The 22,397-nt window shown below is 39.5% G+C and overlaps 1 protein-coding gene across 2 annotated transcripts in view; it reads left to right on the forward strand.

Annotated features, from left to right (window-relative positions):
- Positions 1–22,397, forward strand: part of LOC107754870 (trinucleotide repeat-containing gene 6C protein-like) — a 68,696-nt gene extending 46,299 nt beyond the window's left edge. The window contains exons 5-23 of one of the 2 annotated variants that reach the window (XM_016571482.1): positions 3,608–5,818; positions 6,419–6,625; positions 9,171–9,328; positions 9,467–9,538; positions 9,655–9,712; positions 9,816–9,961; positions 10,102–10,248; positions 12,067–12,213; positions 15,142–15,261; positions 15,473–15,556; positions 15,708–15,951; positions 16,683–16,847; positions 17,409–17,597; positions 17,799–17,948; positions 19,276–19,491; positions 19,700–19,773; positions 20,683–20,822; positions 21,259–21,652; positions 21,698–22,397. In XM_016571482.1, coding sequence (XP_016426968.1) covers positions 3,608–5,818; positions 6,419–6,625; positions 9,171–9,328; positions 9,467–9,538; positions 9,655–9,712; positions 9,816–9,961; positions 10,102–10,248; positions 12,067–12,213; positions 15,142–15,261; positions 15,473–15,556; positions 15,708–15,951; positions 16,683–16,847; positions 17,409–17,597; positions 17,799–17,948; positions 19,276–19,491; positions 19,700–19,773; positions 20,683–20,822; positions 21,259–21,640 — 4,910 coding nt within the window. In that variant the 3' untranslated portion in view covers positions 21,641–21,652; positions 21,698–22,397. Of the gene's footprint in view, positions 1–3,607; positions 5,819–6,418; positions 6,626–9,170; positions 9,329–9,466; positions 9,539–9,654; positions 9,713–9,815; positions 9,962–10,101; positions 10,249–12,066; positions 12,214–15,141; positions 15,262–15,472; positions 15,557–15,707; positions 15,952–16,682; positions 16,848–17,408; positions 17,598–17,798; positions 17,949–19,275; positions 19,492–19,699; positions 19,774–20,682; positions 20,823–21,258 lie in introns of both variants that reach the window. The other variant, XM_016571481.1, reaches the window with a different exon arrangement.

Raw genomic sequence — 22,397 nt, forward strand, 5'->3', positions numbered from 1 at the left:
AAACTATGGACTCTCTCTTTTCTAGCATTTTAGATACGGTTGCTCCTTTACGCTTAAAGGAGACATATTATGCCCTTTTTTACAATATGTAATATAAGTCTCTGGTGTCTGCAGAATGTGTCTGTGAAGTTTCAGCTCAAAATACTCCACAGATCATTTATTATATCATTTTGAAAATGCCTATTTTGAGTGGAAGCAGAAACGCGCTGTTTTTCTGGCCTGTTTCTTTAAATGCAAATGAGCTTCTGCTCCCCGCCCCCTTTTCCAGAATAGAGCTGCCATTACAGCTCGGACCTGCTAAAGACATCTGTTTTGGTTCTGATTATCATGTTTATCGCTCTGAAATCATGCGTTTTAAACCATATGAGTTTAAACTTCTGATATACGGTTTTCTGAGAGCACACATCCGAAGCACACGTACAGAAAGTGGCCACCAGACAGCATGTGAGTACTAAATTAAGTTCTCATTCACACACAAGTTTACGTTAAAAACACACATGAGTTACACAAACAGTCGGTTATGTCTGTGAAGGTAAACAGCTGGGAAATAAATTGCATGTTTATTTTAGATCTGTGGCAACAGCAATATACAGTAAATAAATCAATAAATCCACTGCTGTCTTGTCTCCTCTGAGGCTGGGACTCTAAATAGTGTTCTGTGCTCGTCTGTGCAGCCAATGACAGAACAGTTACCATGTTTTGCTCAATCTTTCGCCATGGCATTAGAACTAATACACCGCTTGCGCTTGCGAAAACACAATAACGGCGCCGTGGGTGTAAACTTACAGATTAAGGGGCGGTAATATTATAATGAGATCCTTTTGCCACGTCACCAAGGGAGCGAAATCAGACGTGCTCGTTTTCTCAAACGCTTGCAGAAAAAAGCTTACCAAAACAAAGTTACTGGGTTAATCTTTTTCACGTTTCCTTGATTGGTAGATGCACTGGGGACCTGATTATAGCACTTAAAACCTGGAAAAGTCAGATTTTCATGATATGTCACCTTTAAGATATTTAAAGCATCAGAATATGAGATGTTATATCATTTAACAGTTCAAATCACAATTGTGGAATTTGTCAATATAAGTGCTGTATGCTGTAGTCATGCAGTTAGATTTGATTCGTTTTGTTATAGAACAGGCATTATTGAGACCGGTATAAAGGCATGGACATGCTAAATTAGCAGGGTGGTGCTTGAGTTATGTTACAGATATGATCTCATCCGTGTCTAAACTAGAGGTGGTCCCTGTCTCACATGCCAGCCCCCTCTGTGGCTTCATTAGCACAGTGTCTCCCCAGCTGATACCCGTCTGGGTCTCTCTCTCTTTCTCTTTTTTTTGTCACTCAGTCTAATTCTTTCTTCTTTCTCTCAGCGTTCTTCTAAAAGAACACTGTGATCTGACTTTGACAAGTGGAAAACATGACTGATGAGCTTTTAAAACATGTTTGCCATTCCGCTCTTGAGAAGAAGTGAGGCCTTTGATCCAGAGAACAGAATTAGTATGAAAGGAAGTTATTTTCAGACAAAAGCACAGTCTTTTACGTCACTGAGACTTTGGCTAGAGAAAGTCTGGCACTGGAAAGCTGTAATTGTAGACTGTATTAAAGCAAAAGTTTTAAGAAAATCAAAATTGGTTAGGTAAACATCTCAGTTTTTTTCTTTCCTTTTGGGTCTGCTGTTATTTTCCAAACTTTGGAAACTTTCTGGGCATTCACCAGGATGAAAAACAGAAACACAAATAATTGTTCAGCAAATTATTGTTCCATTTAAGACAGAGGTACTACAGGCAGCAGCAGCATGTTGCATAAAGACTCTTAGGCAGTAGTTGCAGAAGTAAGTTGGTGTCGAATGGTCACATTTTTATCTCGCTTTTTTGAGACTAGTAATGTGGAGCCACTTTCTAGGTATATAAACTCCCACTTCCTGTGTCTTCTATTTTGTTTTGTTTTGTTTTGTCCAGGATGCTCAAGTAACAAGGTGAAAGGAAAAAGCCTCTGCCTTATGTGTGGTTAAATTATCATGCAGCCTTTTTTTTCTTGCTTTCTCTCTGTGGGGAGAGAATGTGACTAATAGCGAGAGCAAGCAGAGGAGGGTGTGTGAGGAGAAAATGAAAAAGGGAATGAAAGTGAGAGAGACAGACTTGTAGACAGCAGCCTTGTTCTCTTGGCTGCATTTCAGGTCTGATAAAATGGCGTCCCTGAGAAATGTTTGCTACAGGAGAATAAGTCGCTGGATTGTCTGAGCTCCATCAAAAAAACAAAAAAAAAACATTTGGTTTCTTTCTTGTCAGATTCACTATTTTTGACATGTTGTTCAACAAACATATCAGCGTTTGGAGAAAGGCTTATTCAGCCTTTCTGTTAGTATGAAAACACTACACCTCAGATGTCAGATTATTCAAATGTAGCAGTTGTGCCAGTGGTGCCAAGTCAGTCTAATGACATTTCAGCTCAATTGTTACTTTGTTGATAATGCAAAATTAAGCAGTGGTTGCATGGTTGATGTTGAAATGCACTATAGCCTGTGTGATAAGGCTGTGCGAAATAAGGGGATAAATGTATAGATGGAAGAACTGCTTTATGAGGCACTGGCAGTATTGTGGCTAGGCGATATCATAAACCCCACATCTATTTGATCTGACACAGAAAATTATTTTTAAAGTCTTAGTCTCATTCTAGTAAAATAGCAAATTCATTTACAAAGAATACACTGGTTGCTTAAGAAGGCACTCAACAAGGAAATGGATAAAAAGCGTACAACATGTTATTAACTCAACATTAGGTTAGTCATGAGCACAATATTTGATTTATGCAGTGAATCATATAGCCTAGCTGCCATATGCCCTAAGGGGGTGGATAATACATGTGCATACTGTTTCTAAGGAACACTCTCAGTGGTTGTGGAGAGTGCACTTGCTTTTGCATTGTAGATCAATGCCCTCTTTCTGCTCTCTACCATAATTTACACACCATCGATTACCTGCTGGCTCATGATTGACTATAGCTGGAAAGAAGTAAAGCTGTGTGTGTGAGAGAGAAACATGTACATATTGGTTTAGTATTCATCCTCTTGAGTATCCGTGGAACATGTTGGTGAAGCTTAATTTTTGTGGGGACTTGGCAGACCACAAGGAATGATGAATGACGAGCTTGTCTTGGTTTCATTCCAGTAAATGAACACTGTTCCACCTCAGCTTCCCTTTTAGTGATGGAGATGCTAAAATTAAAATAAAAAATAATATCCCTTGGTATTATTTTAAAGGGGTCCTATTATGCTCTTTTTCAATGTCTTGAATTTGTTTTGGGGGTGTACTAGAACATGCTCTCATGCTTGGTGGTTCGAAAAACGCATTATTTTTTTTACATAATTTACATTATTACAATACCTTTCTCCCCAGTCTGGCACAAACGGCTCGATTAGTTCCGGGTTTGATGAAGGCCGCCTTCCGAAAAAACGAAATGTGATGTGATTGGTTAGCTATTCCAGTGCGTTGTGATTGGCGAACAGCTTAGACGGTGTTTCAGTCATAATAGGACCCCTTTAAGATAAATAGTGTCATGTATATTTTTATCTCTTTTTGCTATAATAACATTTTTAATTTTACAGGTGTTCCCCATCAAAGTGGACTGGGAGCCCAGCATGAGAATTGTCTTTGGAGCATCCCAGTCAGCAAAAGCAACAGCAGCAACCTGGATAAAGTGATTTTTAACTGTAACGACACCGACACTTGGCCTTCCAATACATACGGCAAGAGCCACCAGACACCAGAATGCACCTTGAACGCTGAACGCACATCAGAGGTCGTCAGCAACAGTAGCAGCACTATTATGGCTACAGGAGCTAGCCAGCAGGGTCATTACCCAATCAGCAAAGCCAGCATTAATCTCTCTTCTAGTATGGTCTCTAGTCAAAGTGGCCCTACCAGGGGCTGGGTCTCAGAGGGAAAGATTGACTTGTCCATGGGCAGTAGAGGGCAGTCCAACTGGGGTGCCTCTAATCTGAACCTAAATCCCAGTGCCAACCCTGCTGCTTGGCCAGCACTTGGACATGAGGGTCCTGGGGTAGGGTCAGGCCCTAGTAGCATGGTTTGCTCAAATCCACTTTCACTCAGTATGTGTGGCCAAGGAGGAGTGGCACCACCTCATGGCACCAATGGAAATGGCAGCATTGGTTGTGTCAATGGAAACCTTGTAGGGGACTGTGCATGGGGCAACCCGGATGTCCCAGAACAGCATCAGTCACCCACAAATGTATCTTTCAACATGAAACCTCCTAACCTTAAAACTGATGGACCAAATAACAGTAAACCAGAGCCAATGAGTCCAGTGAACAGCTGGAGAGGAAACCTCAGTCAGTCACCTACTGAGCCTGCCAGCGAAGATGGAACTGCCTTCTGGGGCAACGGCGATGCCAAAAATGGAGAATCAAAGGACTCAGGCTGGGATTCTGCAGGCGTCTCCTCTTGGGGGCAGGGAGGAGCTAGCAGTGGTGGTGGCTGGGGTGACTGGGGCAAACAACCAAGCACTGACGGTACAGGATGGGATGTAAATGATGGTCCTTCCCAGGACCATATGAGTTCCTGGGGCCCTGATACTCCAGCAAGTGAGGGCAGCAGGGACAGTAGTGAGGGCCACCCAAGAAGAAGAGAAAGGTCCTCAAGTGATGATTTGGCCCCTTTACTCCCAAGGCAGGACTTGGACCCACGTGTCCTCTGCAACACAGGCTGGGGACAGACTCCAGTTCGCCAACACACTGTTTGGGAAATGGAAGAAAGTCCAGACAAAAAGAATGGTGCAGGGACTGAGGTCTGGGGGTCTTCCTCCAACACACCTTCAGCTGGACCTGCACCACCTCCTCCTGGATGTGCCAGTCCCAACCTCAGTGTACCTCCTAGAATGGAGACAAGCAAGAGCGAGGGATCTTGCAGGGCCATACCAAATGCAGGCTGGGGAGGATCAGTCTCAGCCTCTTCTCAGCCTAACAGTGGATGGGGGGAACCTCCTGCAAATAAAAAAGTTCCCAATGGATCCCAGTGTGGCTGGGGTGATCCTGTTGCTCAAGGTCCCAATACCAGTGGCTGTAATGGCCAATCCTGGGCTGAGGAAAAGTCCCCTAGCTGGGATGATGGTACTTCTCAGAAGAAAACACAAGGTTGGGGTAATGGAACCAAAACTTCCTCAGGCTGGGGAAGTAGTGGCAGTGGGAATAGTGGAGAGTGGAGTGACCCTTCAGAAATGCGAAAGAATGACTCTGGAAGTTCCTCTTGGGACACTGACAACAGAAACTGGAAAGAAACGCAGAGAGGGTGGGGTAAAGCAGCACCAGCACAGGGTGGTAGTTGGGGTGATGCTCAACATTCCAATGGTTCAGCCCAAGGTTGGGGTGGAAAACTTCAGGAATCCACATGTGACAACGGTGGAGCTGGAGGCATAGGATCATGGAGCGGCCCAAATTCTGTGAAACAGAGCAACTCTGGCTGGGCATCAGGAGGGCGACAGGAGCCGGGAGATGAGGCCACAGGCTGGGAAGAACCCTCTCCTTATTCTGTTCGTCGCAAAATGGAAATTGATGATGGGACCTCCACCTGGGGTGACCCCAGTGCTTACAGCAAGAGTGTAAACATGTGGGACAGGAATAACTCCCAAAATCATCCAGGAACCAGCAACAGTAATAGCCTCACTGGGCCAAACAACAATAGCAAGCCTCACCAACACCACAGCCAAGGTCCCACTCAGAACCATGTCAGTGGTAGCAACAACAATGGATCACCCAATCAAGGTGAATCTCCTCTCAACAGAATGCCCGTGTTGAACCCAGGTAAGAGAATGCATATATTTTTCTCTGAATTTTAGCTAATTTTATTCCTCTATACATCTAGCAAACATTAGTAAAATATGCTGAGATTGTTGAAGTCAAGGTTAGTGCCATCTCTGTTGTCCATTGTAATAAAAAAAAATAAAAAAAACATCCACTAGTTTAGATGCTTAAGTGTGCGTTCTGCTGCCCCTCCCCTGCCAGCTGGTTCAGGTTTGAGCCAGGAATTAAATGCCTATGACTGCTGCGTTCTAGGCCTAGACGCCCCGTTATCATACTCAGGATTTTTTTTGTCCAACTCTGGCAACAATGTGGGATAAATTTTTTTAAATATTGAAATTTAAAGTCTGATTTGTCCATATTCCTGAGAGCTTGACCCATAATATCTTTATTTCTGTTACAGTGTATCATTAGTGTCTGTTTGTGCTAAGTTTTCAGTTAGTAATAATTTGATGACTTAATTTGATGCAGTGCTCTGTTAAGCTTCTTTTGTATTATACAAAACAAGTAGGACAATTATTTTGATAATTGATACTATTTTGATACTTTATTGATTATTTGGACATAAAAACCCCATTTTATTTTCTGTATTTTAATTACCAGGCTGGGGAGAGCTCACTAATGTACAGCCAAACTCAGAACCCTCTTCATGGGGCGAGCCAGCCAATTCTAACTCTTCAGTGGGCAATGGAACTTCAGCTTGGGTCCAGCCCTCTAGGGGCTGTGGGGGATGGGGTGAAGGTGGCCATGACTCCAGTGGACCTTATGGCAGAGGAAATGCACCTGCTGGATCAGGCTCCTGTCAGGAAGGTAAGTTTGGAAACTAAGACATTGTTGATACTTAAATGTGCTGTATTCAAATATGTAATTTATATTTCTTTTTGTTGCCATTTGATGATAAAGTTAAACTATACTGTCCTCTGGTGGTTGAATAAATCAAGTACTGATTGCATTACTTCACTGTAAATGTGAAGTTTGTGTTTTTTTCTGCTAAATACTTTATGCTATACCATATTACACGCTGAGACAACTTTATATTATAAAATATAAATTCTGTGGCTCTCTGGCATTTAAAAAAAATAGCTGTTTGCTTGAACATCTCAACCAGCCTGACAAGCAAACACTGACAAAACCAGTGGTGTGGGTTTGGGCCAGGGCTATCTGTTTTTCCAACCAGTGACAGAACGGGGCAGTATTTGAGAAGCTTGTTTGAAAACTGTCATTATGTTTGCAGATTCGTTTGGTGACCCTGGTGCCACAGAAATTAGCTTGTACATGTTGTTTGAACATAAATGTGTGTTGGCAGTGTGTGAACACAACCACCCTAAAATCATAAAAATCCACCCGCTCCTTTTTTTTAATCCCTATAAATCAAAATAAAGGTAACAAAATAAAAAAATTGCTGATATTTAGGCCAAGGTGGGCGAAGATAAAAATCTTTATTGTCATTATTTTATCTTTGTTTGTAAAAAATAAGAACAAAGATACACATTACAACTACACATAATATACAAATAAAACAAACAGGGCTTTATTTTCAGGTACAATAGGTGTATTTAGCAGGAGCATGTGTTTTATATTTATACCATCATTTACTCAAAAGTTTTTTTAAACCTGAATGAGTTTCTTTCTTCTGCTGAACATAAATGCTATTTTAAAGAACATGGAAAACCAAACAGCTGCTGGTCCACAGTGACTTCCGTAGTATTGTTTTTTTCCTACTATCAAATTTAAGGTGGACCAGCAACTGTTTGGTTACCCACATTCTTCAAAATATCTTATTTTGAGTTCAGCAAATGAAAGAAATTAATGCAAGTTTGGGACAACATGTGAGTAAATAATGACAGAAATTAAATTTTAGGGTGAACTATCCCTTTAATTACCGCCGGCTGCATGTTTAATACTGTCCCTTTAAGACCTGCACATCTAATATACAGGCACGTATCCATTTCTCTCTTAACTGTTTACTTTCATTTTAGACATAACCAACTGAGTCTATATGTAAACCTTGTGTGCTTTGACAGTATTAGCGCAAAAGATAACTTAGTTCAGTAATCATGCACTGTTTGACAGGCTTTTTAGTGTGCGCGCGCTTCGGGTATACATGCTCAGAAAAAGCGCACGTCAGACCAGAGTGCGAATGAAACATTTAACCGGCAAGGCTTTAAAGCACATGCAAATAATGTACTTTTGCGATTGCGAGTAAGTGCAGTGTCCTGTGAAATTACCTCTACCGCCGAGTTAACACTGAAGTGAATGTGATGTCGCGTTGTACAGTATCTTGAGACGGAGGCACCAGAACTGTAACTGATAGAATGTGCTTTGTAGCACGATACTATGATATTTCTTCAAAAGCAGATCGTGAAGAAATTTTTATCGTCCACGATCAAAAATCGTCATATCGCACACCCCTAATAAATAGGCATTTTCAAAATTATATAATAAATGATCTGTGGGGTATTTTGAGCTGAAACTTCACAGACACATTCTAGGGACACCTGAGACTTATATTACATCTTGAAAAAAGGGACATAATAGGTACCCTTTAAAGGGATAGTTCACCTAAAAATTAAAATTCTGTCAATAATTACTCACCCTCATGTCGATCCAAACATCTTCAGAACATAAATTAAGATATTTTTAATGAAATCCAAGAGCTCTCTGACACTCCCATAGACAGCAAGGGTCCTACCACGATCAAGGCACAGAAATGTAGTAAGGATGTGGTTAAAATGGTCCATGTGACATCAGTGGTTCAACCGTATTTTTAAAAAAGCTACGAGAATACTTTTTGTGTGCAAAAAAAAAAAAGACTTTATTCTGTTTCTTCTGTTTTGGGGACAGTCCTCCCATGCAATTATCGATGCATGCGCATTGCTGTCCAATGCTTGTGAACAAGGTGAAGTGCATGCGTGTGCTACGTCAGCAGCACCACACGCATACGTCGATAATGGCGGAGGACTGTCCAGGAAGAGAAGAAATCGTTGAATATAGTAGTTTTTTTTCTTTGCACACAAAAATTTTTCACGTATTTTTGTAAAATTACGGTTGAAACGGTTGACTGGTGTCACTACAGTGACCTGGGTCGCCAGTAGCAAACAATGGAGCGCTCTCTGCTGGACAAACTAAGTAATTACACCATTTACAAGCATTTTATCTGCGTTATATGTTCTGTAAAAAATGTTCATATCGGTGGCATATCTGTGGGATATATACTCCAATGCAGATATATCTGCGACAGGCTCATATCGGCCGATAAAATCGGCAAAACAATAAATCGGTCAGGCTCTAATAAAATGTATATGCTGGTTACAGCCTTGATTATGAGCAGTCTTGTCCATTGGTGCTTTGCCAGGTCCCAAATCTATGCAAGATGGCTGGGGATCAGGAGGGGAAGAGATTGGCATGAACACTGGCCACTGGGATGCTGATGATGGTGACATGTGGAACAGTCCTACATCCCAAGATTCCTCTTGTAACTCCTGGGGTCAATCCAAGAAGGGCACACAAAGGGTAAACCATTTAAAGCCATGAGTGCTCTGTTGTGTAATGTCATGTCACATGCTTACTGTGTGGTTAAGAAACTGTTTATGTAAACTATTTATATATATCATATGTAATATTGCTATTGTTTGTTCTTTACACGGCAAGGTCTCCAACAAGCAGGATGATGTTTGGATTATGACCAGACTTATCAAGCAGCTTACAGATATGGGTTTTCCAGTATGCTGAAGCCATAAACATTTACTCTGAAAAGACTTGTTGCTTAAGTCATTAACAAGATATGTAAAATAAATCTTTTTTTAGCATAACAATTATTTTTCTTTTACCTGATACAGAAGGATCCTGCAGAAGAAGCCCTAAAGAGCAACAATATGAATCTGGATCAGGCCATGAGTACGTAGTAAACTTTGAAGTTAACCCATAACAGCAGACAGACATGCCGTGAGTCATATGGTCTTGGTCTAGAACACTGATTATGTACTTGCCTTTTCCTCAGGCGCTTTGTTGGAGAAGAAAACTGAACTGGACAAACGGGGGATGGGCATGTCAGACTACAGTAATGGGATGAATAAGCCCATAGTGTGCCGACCCACAAACCTCTCCAAAGACCCCTCACTGGATCGTGCCCCCTTCCTAGACAAGGTATAGTTTTTTGTTTGTTTTGCTGTTGTTGTTTTTGTTTTTTTTTAAGTCCCAAGAAATTTTCTGGACTGGAGTAGAGAGAAATTTGATCTAGGTAAATTTTACGACTAGTTTTTGCAACATATTTTCTGGTCTCTCAGGACGGTAGGCTGTCAGATGATGCTTCAACCTCACCGTTTATGCCTTCTCCTGGCCTCAAGCTCCCACTGGCCAATAGCAGCCTCCCTAGCCACGGATTGAGTGGGGTCTCCTCTGGCCTGTCCATGCAAAACTTGAACAACAGACAGGTGAGTGTTGTGAAATCTGTGCAAAGGACATAGGCATAGCAGACAAGAGTTTTAAATTTAGATGCAGCTATGAAGCTGCATTGTCTGGTATAATGCCTTACTCCTTATTTTGTATTTTGTTTTTGTTTTTTAAGTGTTGCAGGCTCCAGACAAAAAAATCGAGTAAGGAGCCATTGGCTCCTATAAGAAAAAAACTTAGGCGCCAAATTATTTTTTTAGGTGCCACAGAATAAACGTGTTTTATTATTTTTTATTTTTTATTTTTTACATTTTAACATTTCAATCATACTGTCATGTGTTTATGTCTCATCTTTTCTTAAATTTTACAATAATTTTAATCCATCTTGTATATGACCTGGGAACTAAGGTTCACTTAAAGTGAGAACTAAATGTCTTTTCCAACTTGAAATATACAGTCACAAAAAATTGTTCATTACACAGAATCTGTACCAATATAGTGGACCATAAGCATCACTTGGCCACTGAGTGTAGTTTGGGCTCCTCCTCAATGCATCCTGTAAATGTTGTCATACACTCTTAAAAATAAAGTTGCTTCACGATGCCACAGAAGAACCTTTTTTGTCTAAATGGTTTTACATTTCACAAAAGGTTCTTTGTGGCGAAAGAAGGTTCTTCAGATTATAAAAAGTTGAGAAAGAGATGGTTCTTTAAAGAACCTTTGACTGAATAATTCTTTGTGGAAGCAAAAATGGTTCTGTGAAGAACCATTTAAGCACCTTTATTTTTAAGAGTGTATATCTTTCACACTTTCAGTCTGTTTTTCTTAATTAGTAATTTTATAGGAGGAGTTGAATCATGTAGACAACAGGTTAAGTAAAAATATTAATATGAAATAGCGCATAAATATAGAAAAAGCTCTTATTTATAGTTATTTTTCTAGCTGTCTGCCGCACTAAAGAGCGTCAAAACTGCATTTATTGTTTGAATTTCGTTATGAATTTGAAAAAATTTTAAAGCTGGTACTTTGTTTATTAAAAAGTATCGAAACAGAATTAACATTAACATTGCATTAACAGAGCACAGCATAGACTAAGATCTTGATAAGAAGAAGCCATATTATTAATGATTATAAACGAGAATTGTTAACGATATTGCCAATATCCACACAGCTGACAGCTTTACCTGTTGTAGTTTGTTCAAGTTGTGCACGAAATAGACCGCGGCTTTTCTGCACTTTCACTTCGCACGTCTCCGTCATTTCGATCTCTCTCGCGCTGTTCAACTGAGCTGCGTTTAGCAGGTGTGTGACAATGCTGCTGTGTGGCAGAGATGAGGACTGTTTGAAACTCTTTTTTCCACTAAAACTTAAATGCGCATCGTCTCAATTTAATACGTGAACATAACAAAAGATGTGATCGCAAAACAATCAGGAAAAAAGGCATTACATGCAAATTTTTAAGTTATAACATGTAAATATATATGGGCCTAGTCGGCAGTGGCGACCTCAGCAAAAACTTCACTCGCAAATTAATATTTTTGGTCACAAATGCGACTGTTTTAGTCGTAGTCTGGAGCCCTGTGTTGTTAAAAAGCCACTATAAGGCTGGAGTGGTGAAATTAAGTTATTTGAAATTGACATTGTGTAATATTTATTTGACATTGTGTTCAGAATTTGACGTTGTGTTCAGGTCAATGTTAAAAGCACATTAATTTTTTTAAGAGGCTGCATCGTAAGACAGATTTAAATTTGTGCTGAAATTGATCTGATTTTTTTCTTGTTAAGTGCATCCAGCCATTTAGAGTATATAAAAGCATTTCATTTGTATTGATCCCCACCCCCACTCTTTTGTTTTATAGATGCAGAATGGAATGTTCGGCACTAACGGAGCAGCACAAACTCGGGTCATGCAGCAGCAGGCCCCGCCCCCTCAGCCACCAGTGCCACCTCTTAGCTCCGCCCAGCCTACTCTACGTGCTCAAGTGCCTCAGCTTCTCACCCCTCAGGTACAAATTGCATCTATTATTTCAAATTCCATAGTGCCTGCATCTGCACAAAATCCAAGGGCATTTTTTACATTTCTAAGGGCAAATTTTTCTAACCTAATTAAATGTTTGTAGCTTCTCAAATTCTTAAATTCAATCAATCATCTAGTCAGAATATGGAGACAGATCAGCCTCAAAAATAACACATTTACAAAACAAAATTCATAAATTCACAGCACAATTTACATTTACAAAATCCGATTCGTAAATTCAAAACACAATTCATAAATACACAAGTAAAAGCATAAATATTTCCCCAAATGCTCACACAAATGCATCTTACCTAAATAAATGTAAAATGTTTACACAAATATGTATATATAAATTTCTCATAGTGCTTTATACAGTACCGTTTGTGTCAAAGCAGCTTCAGAGAGATAAACAAGAAAACAGCAGAATTAATTATGGAAGCTAAGCTATGGAGACAGTTCAGATTTAAAGCAGCTCTAAAAGACAACACACAACAGTGTCATTATTTAGCTAAAGTCAGTTCAGATAACATAACAGTGTGAATTTAATCAGCTATAAGCAATGTTGTTATTCAACTCAAGTCAGTTCAGTGCTGATTCAGTTCAGTTCAACAACAGTGTTGATGTAAAGCAGCTCTACAGAAAACAATAGTCCCATCATCCAGCTTAATTCAGTTCAAGTATTGTTTTCATCTGATTGTGTCAGTCAGTGCGGTCATGTTGATAAATTACTGAAAGTTAAGTGTCTTTCAGACCCCAAATAAAGCAAGCCAGAAGGCAACAGTGGCAAAGAACCCAAACTCAATCACCAGAAGAATAATAAGACACTACAGGGCTGTTACTTAAAGAGATATTTCACCCAAAAATGAAAATTCTGTCATTATTTACTCACCTTCAACTTGTAAATAAAAGAAAATATTTCGAAGTATATGGGTAACCAAACAGTTAATGGTCCCCATCAACTTCAATGTTATGGAAAAAATACTTCAACCGTTCTTCTGTGGCATAGTTTGCGATTATTGGTCACACTTTATTTTAAGGTCCAATTCTTGCTATAAACCATTAACTACGACTTTTGCCTCAATAAACTACTAATTTGCTGCTTATTAATTAGGGATGCACCGATACCACTTTTTCCAGTACTCGGCCGATACCGATACTTTTATTTTTGGTACTTGCCGATACCGAGTACCGATACCAATATTTTTATTGCATTTGTACATTTTTTAAATATTGGGTACAGAAACCAAAAGAGTATGTGTAATGTTAGTTGGTTAACTTCATTTATCAAATAGATACAGCCAAGCCAAAATTTATTCTGACACCTTCAACATTTCTCACATTATCACAGTTTATTCGCTATAGTTTAGAAAATGGTAATAAAATATGACAAGAACTCAGAGTTAAACTGTGTCAGAACAAATTCAGCTTGATAATGTTAGATAACTTTGATAGAAAGGTATGTAATAGATTACAATCAACCAAAAATTAGACAGCTGTTAGTATGACAGTATTTACACAACTATCAATACTTAGTCGGGCAACCTTTAGCCTTAATGACAGCCTGTAGTCTCCTGGGCATGCTGTCATCCAGCTTCATGCAAACCTCAACTTCATTTTATTTCCCCAGACTCGGTCTGAATAATTTTTGGTCCCAAATGTGTATCAATTTTACTGGTACTCCACTGTATGAAGAATTTTTTGGTATGATTTGTCACAATTTACTTTATTTTGCTATCCTCACTTGCATAAATGAACTATAGTGTCCTGCACCCACTAGTAAAAAAATATCAAAAATTATATCTGGTCTCTGAATAATTTTTGGTCCCAAATGTGTATCAATTTTACTGGTACTCCACTGTATGAAGAATTTTTTGGTATGATTTGTCACAATTTACTTTATTTTGCTATCCTCACTTGCATAAATGAACTATAGTGTCCTGCACCCACTAGTAAAAAAATATCAAAAATTATATCTGGTCTCTGAATAATTTTTGGTCCCAAATGTGTATCAATTTTACTGGTACTCCACTGTATGAAGAATTTTTTGGTATGATTTGTCACAATTTACTTTATTTTGCTATCCTCACTTGCATAAATGAACTATAGTGTCCTGCACCCACTAGTAAAAAAATATCAAAAATTATATCTGGTCTCTGAATAATTTTTGGTCCCAAATGTGTATCAATTTTACTGGTACTCCACTGTATGAAGAATTTTTTTGTATGATTTGTCACAATTTACTTTATTTTGCTATCCTCACTTGCATAAATGAACTATAGTGCTGAATGTTTAACGTTATATTCATTGCATACATATACTTCGTAGTAGACATCCTTAACTCCATTCTGCTGTCTGTTGTTCTGTTGTCGGTGTATCTTTGTCTGAATATGGCACTGATCACATGCTGTGGTATCGGCGTTTGGTATCGGGGCATTTTAACAAGTACGAGTACAGGAGCTCAGTATCGGGACGATACCGATACCAGTATCGGTATCGGTGCATCCCTATTATTAATAGTTAGTAGGGTAGTTGTTAAGTTTACGTATTGGGTAGGATTAGGGATATAGAATATAGTCATGCACAATATGTGCATTTTAAGTTCTAATAAACAGCCAATATGTTATTAATAGGCATGCTAATAAGCAACTAGTTAATAGTGAGAGTTGGTCCCTATACTAAAGTGTTACTGAATTATTTTCATTGTACAATATATATGGTACTGAATCTAAATGTCACTTAAAGGGGTAGTTTGCTCAAAAATGAAAATCTGTTCATTTTCATCAGGAAGTCAGATTTCCTTGCTTCCACTAAAACACACAAGATTCTCTTTGGAACATTTTCAAATCATGGTGGATAACATGGATCATCAGGCTTTGCACAAACCGGTTGGTTTTTGGTTTTGTTTTTTTTCCTGTAGGTTCAAGCACAGCTATTACAGTTTGCGGCAAAAAACATTGGACTGAATCCTGCACTTTTAACCTCACCAATAAATCCTCAACAAATGACCCTGCTGTACCAACTACAACAACTGCAGGCGGTGAGTCACACAGTTCACTCTCCTGCTCTCCTGTTTCCACATGAATACCAATGATTGTTGTCTACCCACTGGCCTGTCTGCAGGGAGTGAGATGCTAGCGCTTTCTGTCTTGATAATGACCCCATCACCTTTATATCTCTATTTCTACTTCTTTCCATTTCTCTGTAATTTCCTCTCTTTCTCAAATTGTGTCTTTTTCTCTTTTTGTCAGGCGTATCAGCGTTTGCAGATTCAGCAGCAAATGATGCAGGCTCAGCGTAATGTCTCTGGTCCCATCAAACAACAAGAGCAGCAAGTATGACAGACTAATTTTACTGGCCCTGACATTTATAAACTTACAGTAATTCTAGTCCTAAAATATTAGCTTGTAGTTATCTTTTGATGACTATGACAAATAATGTTCCATATACAATGAAAATGATGATCACTGTCGTCCTCTCACACAGGTTGCACGTACAATCACAAATATGCAGCAGCAGATCCAGCAGCACCAGCGTCAGCTGGCCCAGGCCCTGCTTATGAAACAGCAGCAGCCTCCACTTTCCTCTCACACTGGCCTGCACCCAAATCTTAGCAAGGCAAGCCTGGATACTTTCACGGGTCATCCTCAGACTTCAGGCCTCTCCGTTTCAGACCTGCAGACCAAAGAGCAGCAGTCTTCTCCAAACTCCTTCAGCCCTTATACACTCTGTAAGAGAACAAGCCTCATGTGGACACACTCCTGCATGTGTATGCTTACTGTGTGTGTGTGTGTGTGTGTGTGTGTGTGTGTTTGTGTGTGTGTGTGTGTTTGTGTGCGCACTTGTCACTTTATATTACAATGTCCATGTTATGCATGTTCCATGTACTTACTGTAGTAATACCAGTAAATTATGCAGAATTACAAACAACTAACACTAATACAAATCCTAACCTTATAGTAAGTCCATGTTTTTAATTGATATTACTCAGTAATTGTTTGTATAATTACACAGTGTCAAGCAAATCTTAAAACAAAGTGTAAATTTTATATAGTAGCTGATAGTTGCACTGAGTTCTGTATCGTTTGTAATAATAGTAGGACTGTCATTTTAAAACATTGCTTTAGTTTCATTAAAAAAACATAAAAACTATGCAATAAAAAGTTTAATGAAATGTATTTTGTCACTTAAATGTACTGTACTTAAATTCTTCTTTTTGTTTGCCATAACAATGTAATGCCTTTCAATTATCTTCATTTGGGGCTTCATTGGGGGTTTTCGCCGCAAATATTGTTATAAGTGAATAATGTATTAGAATATTGTGTAGTAAATTTGATTCTTTTTTGATTCATTGATTGCCAAGCTATAGTTTTTTAGTTATTTTGATCTTGACATTTTTTCCCCTTGTGTTTGTGTGTGAATGTGCATTAATTTCCTTGTCTCTTTGTCTCCCCCCTGTAGCTGGTTTGAACCCGAACACGAATGTAAACTGTATGGAGGTGGGAAGTCTATCTCTCAAAGACCCCCCTCAGCCTCAATCCCGGCTCTCGCAGTGGACTCATTCAAACTCCATAGATTCCCTGTCAGCTAGCGCTCAGCACATGGAGGCAAACCTCAACAAGCACGGTATTAATTTATTCATTGCTCCAGACATATTATGGGCTTGATTTTGCGCTGTGACATACATAAGTTTATCTAATCGAATCTATAATGTCAAGACAATCATATGATAGATTCTAGGTCTAACATCCTTTAAAAGACTTCTGCTTCCACAAACAACATTCCACTCATTGAAAACACAGCAATATTTTTAATCAAACATCAAACTCCAGACACTGAGTCACAAATTCTGTCCCTGAGATTTGTGTATTTCAAAAGGACAGACAAAACTCCCTTTCAAGTTAAGTGCTTGCTGACATTCCAGAGTTATTTTTGTCAGCAGGGCCTTTTAAAATATTATCCTTCCTTGGCATTTGTTCTCAGTAAACCTTGCCTGAACAGTACGTCCAGCCAAGCCGCTGCAGTTTACTGGAGTGAGTTCAGCTGAGGACAAAAGCTCAAGCCTGTAATCTTGAATTTTATTATTCAGATTGTGGGTTGCTTAGTCTCTAAATATTTTATTATATGATGTTTTGAGTAAAACCTCCTGTGAATAGACAGATTAAAGAGACTGTTCTTTGGTTTCAGGTTCAATTTCTTCTGCTCAGTCCCATGTTCCTGTCGGAAAGAGCACCATGGAAGATTCCTTCAGCCCATACAATCTGATGTCAAGCTCTGAATCCCCCACCAGCACCTTGATGTCTCCAGAGAGCTGGACACAAGGCAAAAGTCCCAATGAGAAAATGTCTAGTAACTCCAATATCAACTGGCCTCCTGGTAAGCTTCAGTGGCATATTATCCACACTGATCACGGTAAAATATATATATATATTTTTTTTTTATTATGTGTATGAGATGGCACAGTAATTAACCAGAAATAATTAAAGATGGAACTTCATGACCAAAAGGTTGCCGACCCCTGTTACATACTTTGAGTCTTGATGCTGGACAACCAATTATGTTCTTGCTTTATCTCAGAATTCTGCCCTGGGGTGCCATGGAAAGGTCTGCAGAACATTGACCCTGAGAATGACCCAAACATGACCCCAGGAAGTGTTCCAAGTGGCCCCACCATTAACACTAACATACAGGATGTGAATCGCTACCTGTTACGTGACAGGACTGGAGGTATGAATGATTGATGGCATATGAAATAAGTTTTAACAGACCAACAGAGCTTGTTACTTAAAATTTCTGAAATATTTACTGCTAAATGAACATTGCCTGTCAACTTTAAAGCTATAACAGAAATCACTATTTTAAGGATCATTACACAATAAATGTATTTCACTGTTTCGTCATGCCCCTTTTGCTATCCACTTGGGACAAATGGCCACAATAGCCTCGTCCCCATCTCAGAATGGGACTATGTCTTCCTCGAGTGAGTGGTCAGTCAGTGCCTGTAACTCGTTCGGTCTGTCCTCTCAGAACGAGAGGGACGCTAACAGTCCAGGTAGAGCCCTAAATCCTAAACAGCCCTGCCCCACACTAGACCTAATTACCCTTATTTATCCTTACACCTGGACAGGCCCTCACCAAGTCTGTGTTCTCCTAAAACCCACATTCACCCTTGTTCTGTTATACTTTTTGCTGTTTTAAATGTTGATCCTTGTCAGAATCAATAAACTCATTTTAAGTCTATGTATGTATCTATGTATGTATGTATGTATATGAATATATATATATATATATAGTGAATATTTTAATGTTTAAAACACCTGCTGAGGGAGGTTGCAGTAGGTTATACGAGCAGACATTTATAATTTTATTATAATAAAAGTTTACAATATTCTAAAAAATGTTGGTCACATATGGAAAGCTGAACACATAATTCCTTATAACATTTTGTTAAATCAAAGTCTTAATCACACAGTTTCCCTGATTTTCCGTTTCGGTAATACTGTCAAGGTTTTTAGTGATAACTATTAAAAAGTATAGGATAAGTAATATTTTTTAAGGCTCACCTAGTCTGCTTTTATTTATGTATAATACACTAAAACGGTAATATTGAGAAATAGTACTACAAACTGTTTTCTGTTTTAATATTTTAAATAAAATATTTAAAATCTTATTTATTCATGTGATGGCAAAGCTGAATTTTCAGCAGTCATTATTCCAGTCTTCAGTGTCCCATCATTCTAATATGCTGTTTTGGTGCTCAGTAAATAATTCTTAGTAATAAAATAATAGCTGTGCTGCTTAATATATTTGTGGAAACTGTGATTAAATTTTTTTTAGCATTCTTTGATGAATAGAAATTTAAAAAGAACAGCATTTATTTGAAATAAATAGCCATTGGAATGGACTTGCTCTACCCCATTGTGGCTGTTTGCATAATCCCAACCAGAACTAATTTCTGTTTTAACCAATCCTTAGAGGCAATGATGGGTGGTGACTGTACCTACTGCTGTTATTCATTTGTCCCTCTCTTTCCTCCTCTCCTCCCTTTCTTCAGGTAAACTCTTGGAAATGAAGTCTACCTGGTCCCCTGGACCCATCTCCCACACACAGGCCTCTTTATCTCATGAGTTATGGAAGGTTTCCACAGGGACACGTAACTCCAGTGCTCCCTCACGCCCCCCTCCAGGCCTGACCAACACCAAGCCCTCCTCCACCTGGGGAGGAAACTCTCTTGGCCTCAGCCAGGGCTGGACCAGCTCTTACTCCTCAGGTAAATCCTCAGTACACCTGTGTGGTACAAAGCAGCAAAACCAGCTACTCACGAGATTCTGCTGTAGTGTGGCCGACCAGTCAGACTTCCCTCTGTCTGTCTCAAGTTGTGTTTAGAGTTGCAAATGGGCAGAAGTCAAGAATTTAGTGGAAAATATGCTCAGCTGCAACGTTTTTCCAAACCTGTCTCTCGTTATTTTTTGTTATAGAAGGGGGAACTTGGAGCACTGACAGTCCCAACAGAGGAAGCAGCTGGCTGGTACTGAGAAACCTCACTCCTCAGGTGCATAGAGCAAACAATTTATATTACTGTGAAAACTAGTATGATTTATTCAGATTCATATCGCATGAGAGTACAGAAATGTACAGGTATGTCACTTTTTATGTAACAAAGGTGTTGAGTTTTTTATGTAGCATTTTGCACTATACTTTTTTAGTTGCACTCTGCTGATTTTAAATTTTTTTCAATATAAAGGTTTTTTAAAACATCTTCTATAAAAACTTTTTTTTTTTTACTGCTGCAATATGTCTCGCTGTTTTTCCAACATCTCACACATGAGTTCAAAAAGAAGTTTTGACATACAGCGAACCTCATGAATATCAATTTCAAAACACTGGGCCAATCAGAAGAAGCCATAGGCAGGCTTATTCTGAGTATGTTTACAGTAGCATCTATGCATCTTTTTCAGCATTAAAATAGGAGGTAGGTAGTTATACACACTTAAAAATCAAGTTCCTACACTTCAAAATCAGTCCAGTCATAGGATATCAAAGATATTTTTTTGAGCTGATTTTAGAACACGTTGTTTTTATTTGTCATTCACCTCCTAGCAACGAGACAGATTTCTTTGTGTTCAATGTGTGTGTGTAAAGTCTGGTAGTGTGTGATCCTGCATGATGCCTAGTTTTTCTTCTTTAACCATTTACACTCTTGGCAAGCCTTTTATGCCTATAGTGTTTAAAATCTGTTCAGATTTTGAAAGTAGTGCAGTGTTTTCCAGCTTTTATGTTTGTTTTTGCTATAACATAACCTCGTTAAAAAGTGCATTTCAAAACCCTTGCGTTCTGTGCAGCTTCTTTTTACTGTTCCGTCCCTGTTATTAATGCAAGAACGCATTCTCTCTGAACTGCCCCTTAGCACTTGAATGTGAATAACAATTTATTTAAAAATGTATCTATTTGTGTGCATCAGATTGACGGCTCCACCCTGCGTACTCTGTGCATGCAGCACGGCCCTCTCATTACCTTCCATCTGAACCTGACGCAGGGCAATGCTGTTGTACGTTACAGCTCCAAGGAGGAGGCTGCCAAAGCCCAAAAATCCCTGCACATGTAAGACTACAAGCTCTTCTACTTCAAACTTCTCTGAGGCCTTGTCCCAAATGGCACCCTAAACCCCCACGGTCTTCCTCTGAGTCCACACTTTTGTGACGTGATGCCTCTTTGACTGTCGGGTAGAAGTCTGCTACAGAGCCCTACGGCCTCACGGACTTTACAGTCGTGTGCACACGACCGCCATTGTATGTCCACAAGACTGCAAGTGCACATGAAATGTGCCATTTGGGACAAAGCCTAAGAGGATCTTCGAGAATAGCTTTTATTTACGATTTATAGTGTTAGCTGTATGTTGTTTCTTCATTTTTTTCTCTAAATTCAAGTCCTATAGATAAATGTGCAACTTTCTCTCTTCAAGCTGATTTTATGTGTTATCCATCAAGAAAACTTTTTAATACTTGAATCCCTTCCAACTGTTTGTCTGCCTCTCAAGGTGTGTGCTGGGTAACACTACCATCCTGGCAGAGTTTGCCGGTGAGGACGATGTGAACCGCTTCTTTGCACAGGGCCAGTCCCTTACCCCCACCACCAGCTGGCAGGCCAGCCCAGCACCAGGCTCCAATCAACCCCGGCTGGGCAACCCTGCTGCCAGCCACCCCACAGGCCTCTGGAGCGGGGGTGGAGGAGGTACCAAGACAGTCTGCAGTACCGGGAACAGCAGCAGCGGAAACAGAGGCGACCTGCTGTGGGGAGGTGTGCCGCAGTACTCCAGATTGTGGGCTCCCCCAAATGGAGACGACACCAGGGTAATCGGCAGCCCCATCCCAATTAACACTCTGCTCCCGGGAGACCTGCTGAGCGGAGAGAGCATGTAGGATGTATCGGACATCATAAACCAACCAAGTCAAAAGACCTAATGGATCAAAACCCATGCAAATCAATGTGGCGATAATCACTTTTTGTGGAGCTGTAATGGAGGTTTAGGGTGAAACAAAGCTGCAAACCTCCCAGTGCTGTTTATTTGTCCTCTGGTTTTTACGTCAGACTCTTTGTTGTGTTCGTGGATCTTGTTCTTAGTGTTCAAAGACCTTGAGAAGCAAGAATCAGTAGAAGCAGAAGCCTTTTAATGCTTTTTTTTTTATTTCCAAAGGTTGTTTTTTTTTCTCAGAGGTGTTGTTCAGGAGAAGCCATCAACGAGGCAGCCATCTGAAAGTGACCCAGGCACAGTGAGACCTCATGACACTTTTCCCTATAACGACACTGTTCTGATGATTGGAATGATCCTGGTACTTTTTTTGGTATTAAATTTTGTATAGTTTCTTCAGAACTTATATTAGCCGTAAGTGCTCTCTCTCCAGGTCCTCCTTAAAACGTTTATTTTATAAAACCAACAAAAAAACTTAACAAAAAAAAAAAAACTTTGTATCTTGCACAGTTCTGTTTCTGAGCCAGCGAATAGGCCAGAGCAAATGAGAAGAACACTCCTAGCAGTGGCCTGACAGCATGACTAATCACCAATGAACTTTTATTTTTAATTCTTTTAGTTTTACAAAAGGGAGCTGCACTGCTCTATGATTTCTATTTACTCACGCCAGTTTGTTTTTACAAAAATATGTGTATGGTTTAAAAAAA

The sequence above is a fragment of the Sinocyclocheilus rhinocerous genome, unplaced genomic scaffold (genome assembly GCF_001515625.1).
Source record: "Sinocyclocheilus rhinocerous isolate Xijiao unplaced genomic scaffold, SAMN03320098_v1.1 scaffold4035, whole genome shotgun sequence".
Taxonomy (NCBI): domain Eukaryota; kingdom Metazoa; phylum Chordata; class Actinopteri; order Cypriniformes; family Cyprinidae; genus Sinocyclocheilus; species Sinocyclocheilus rhinocerous.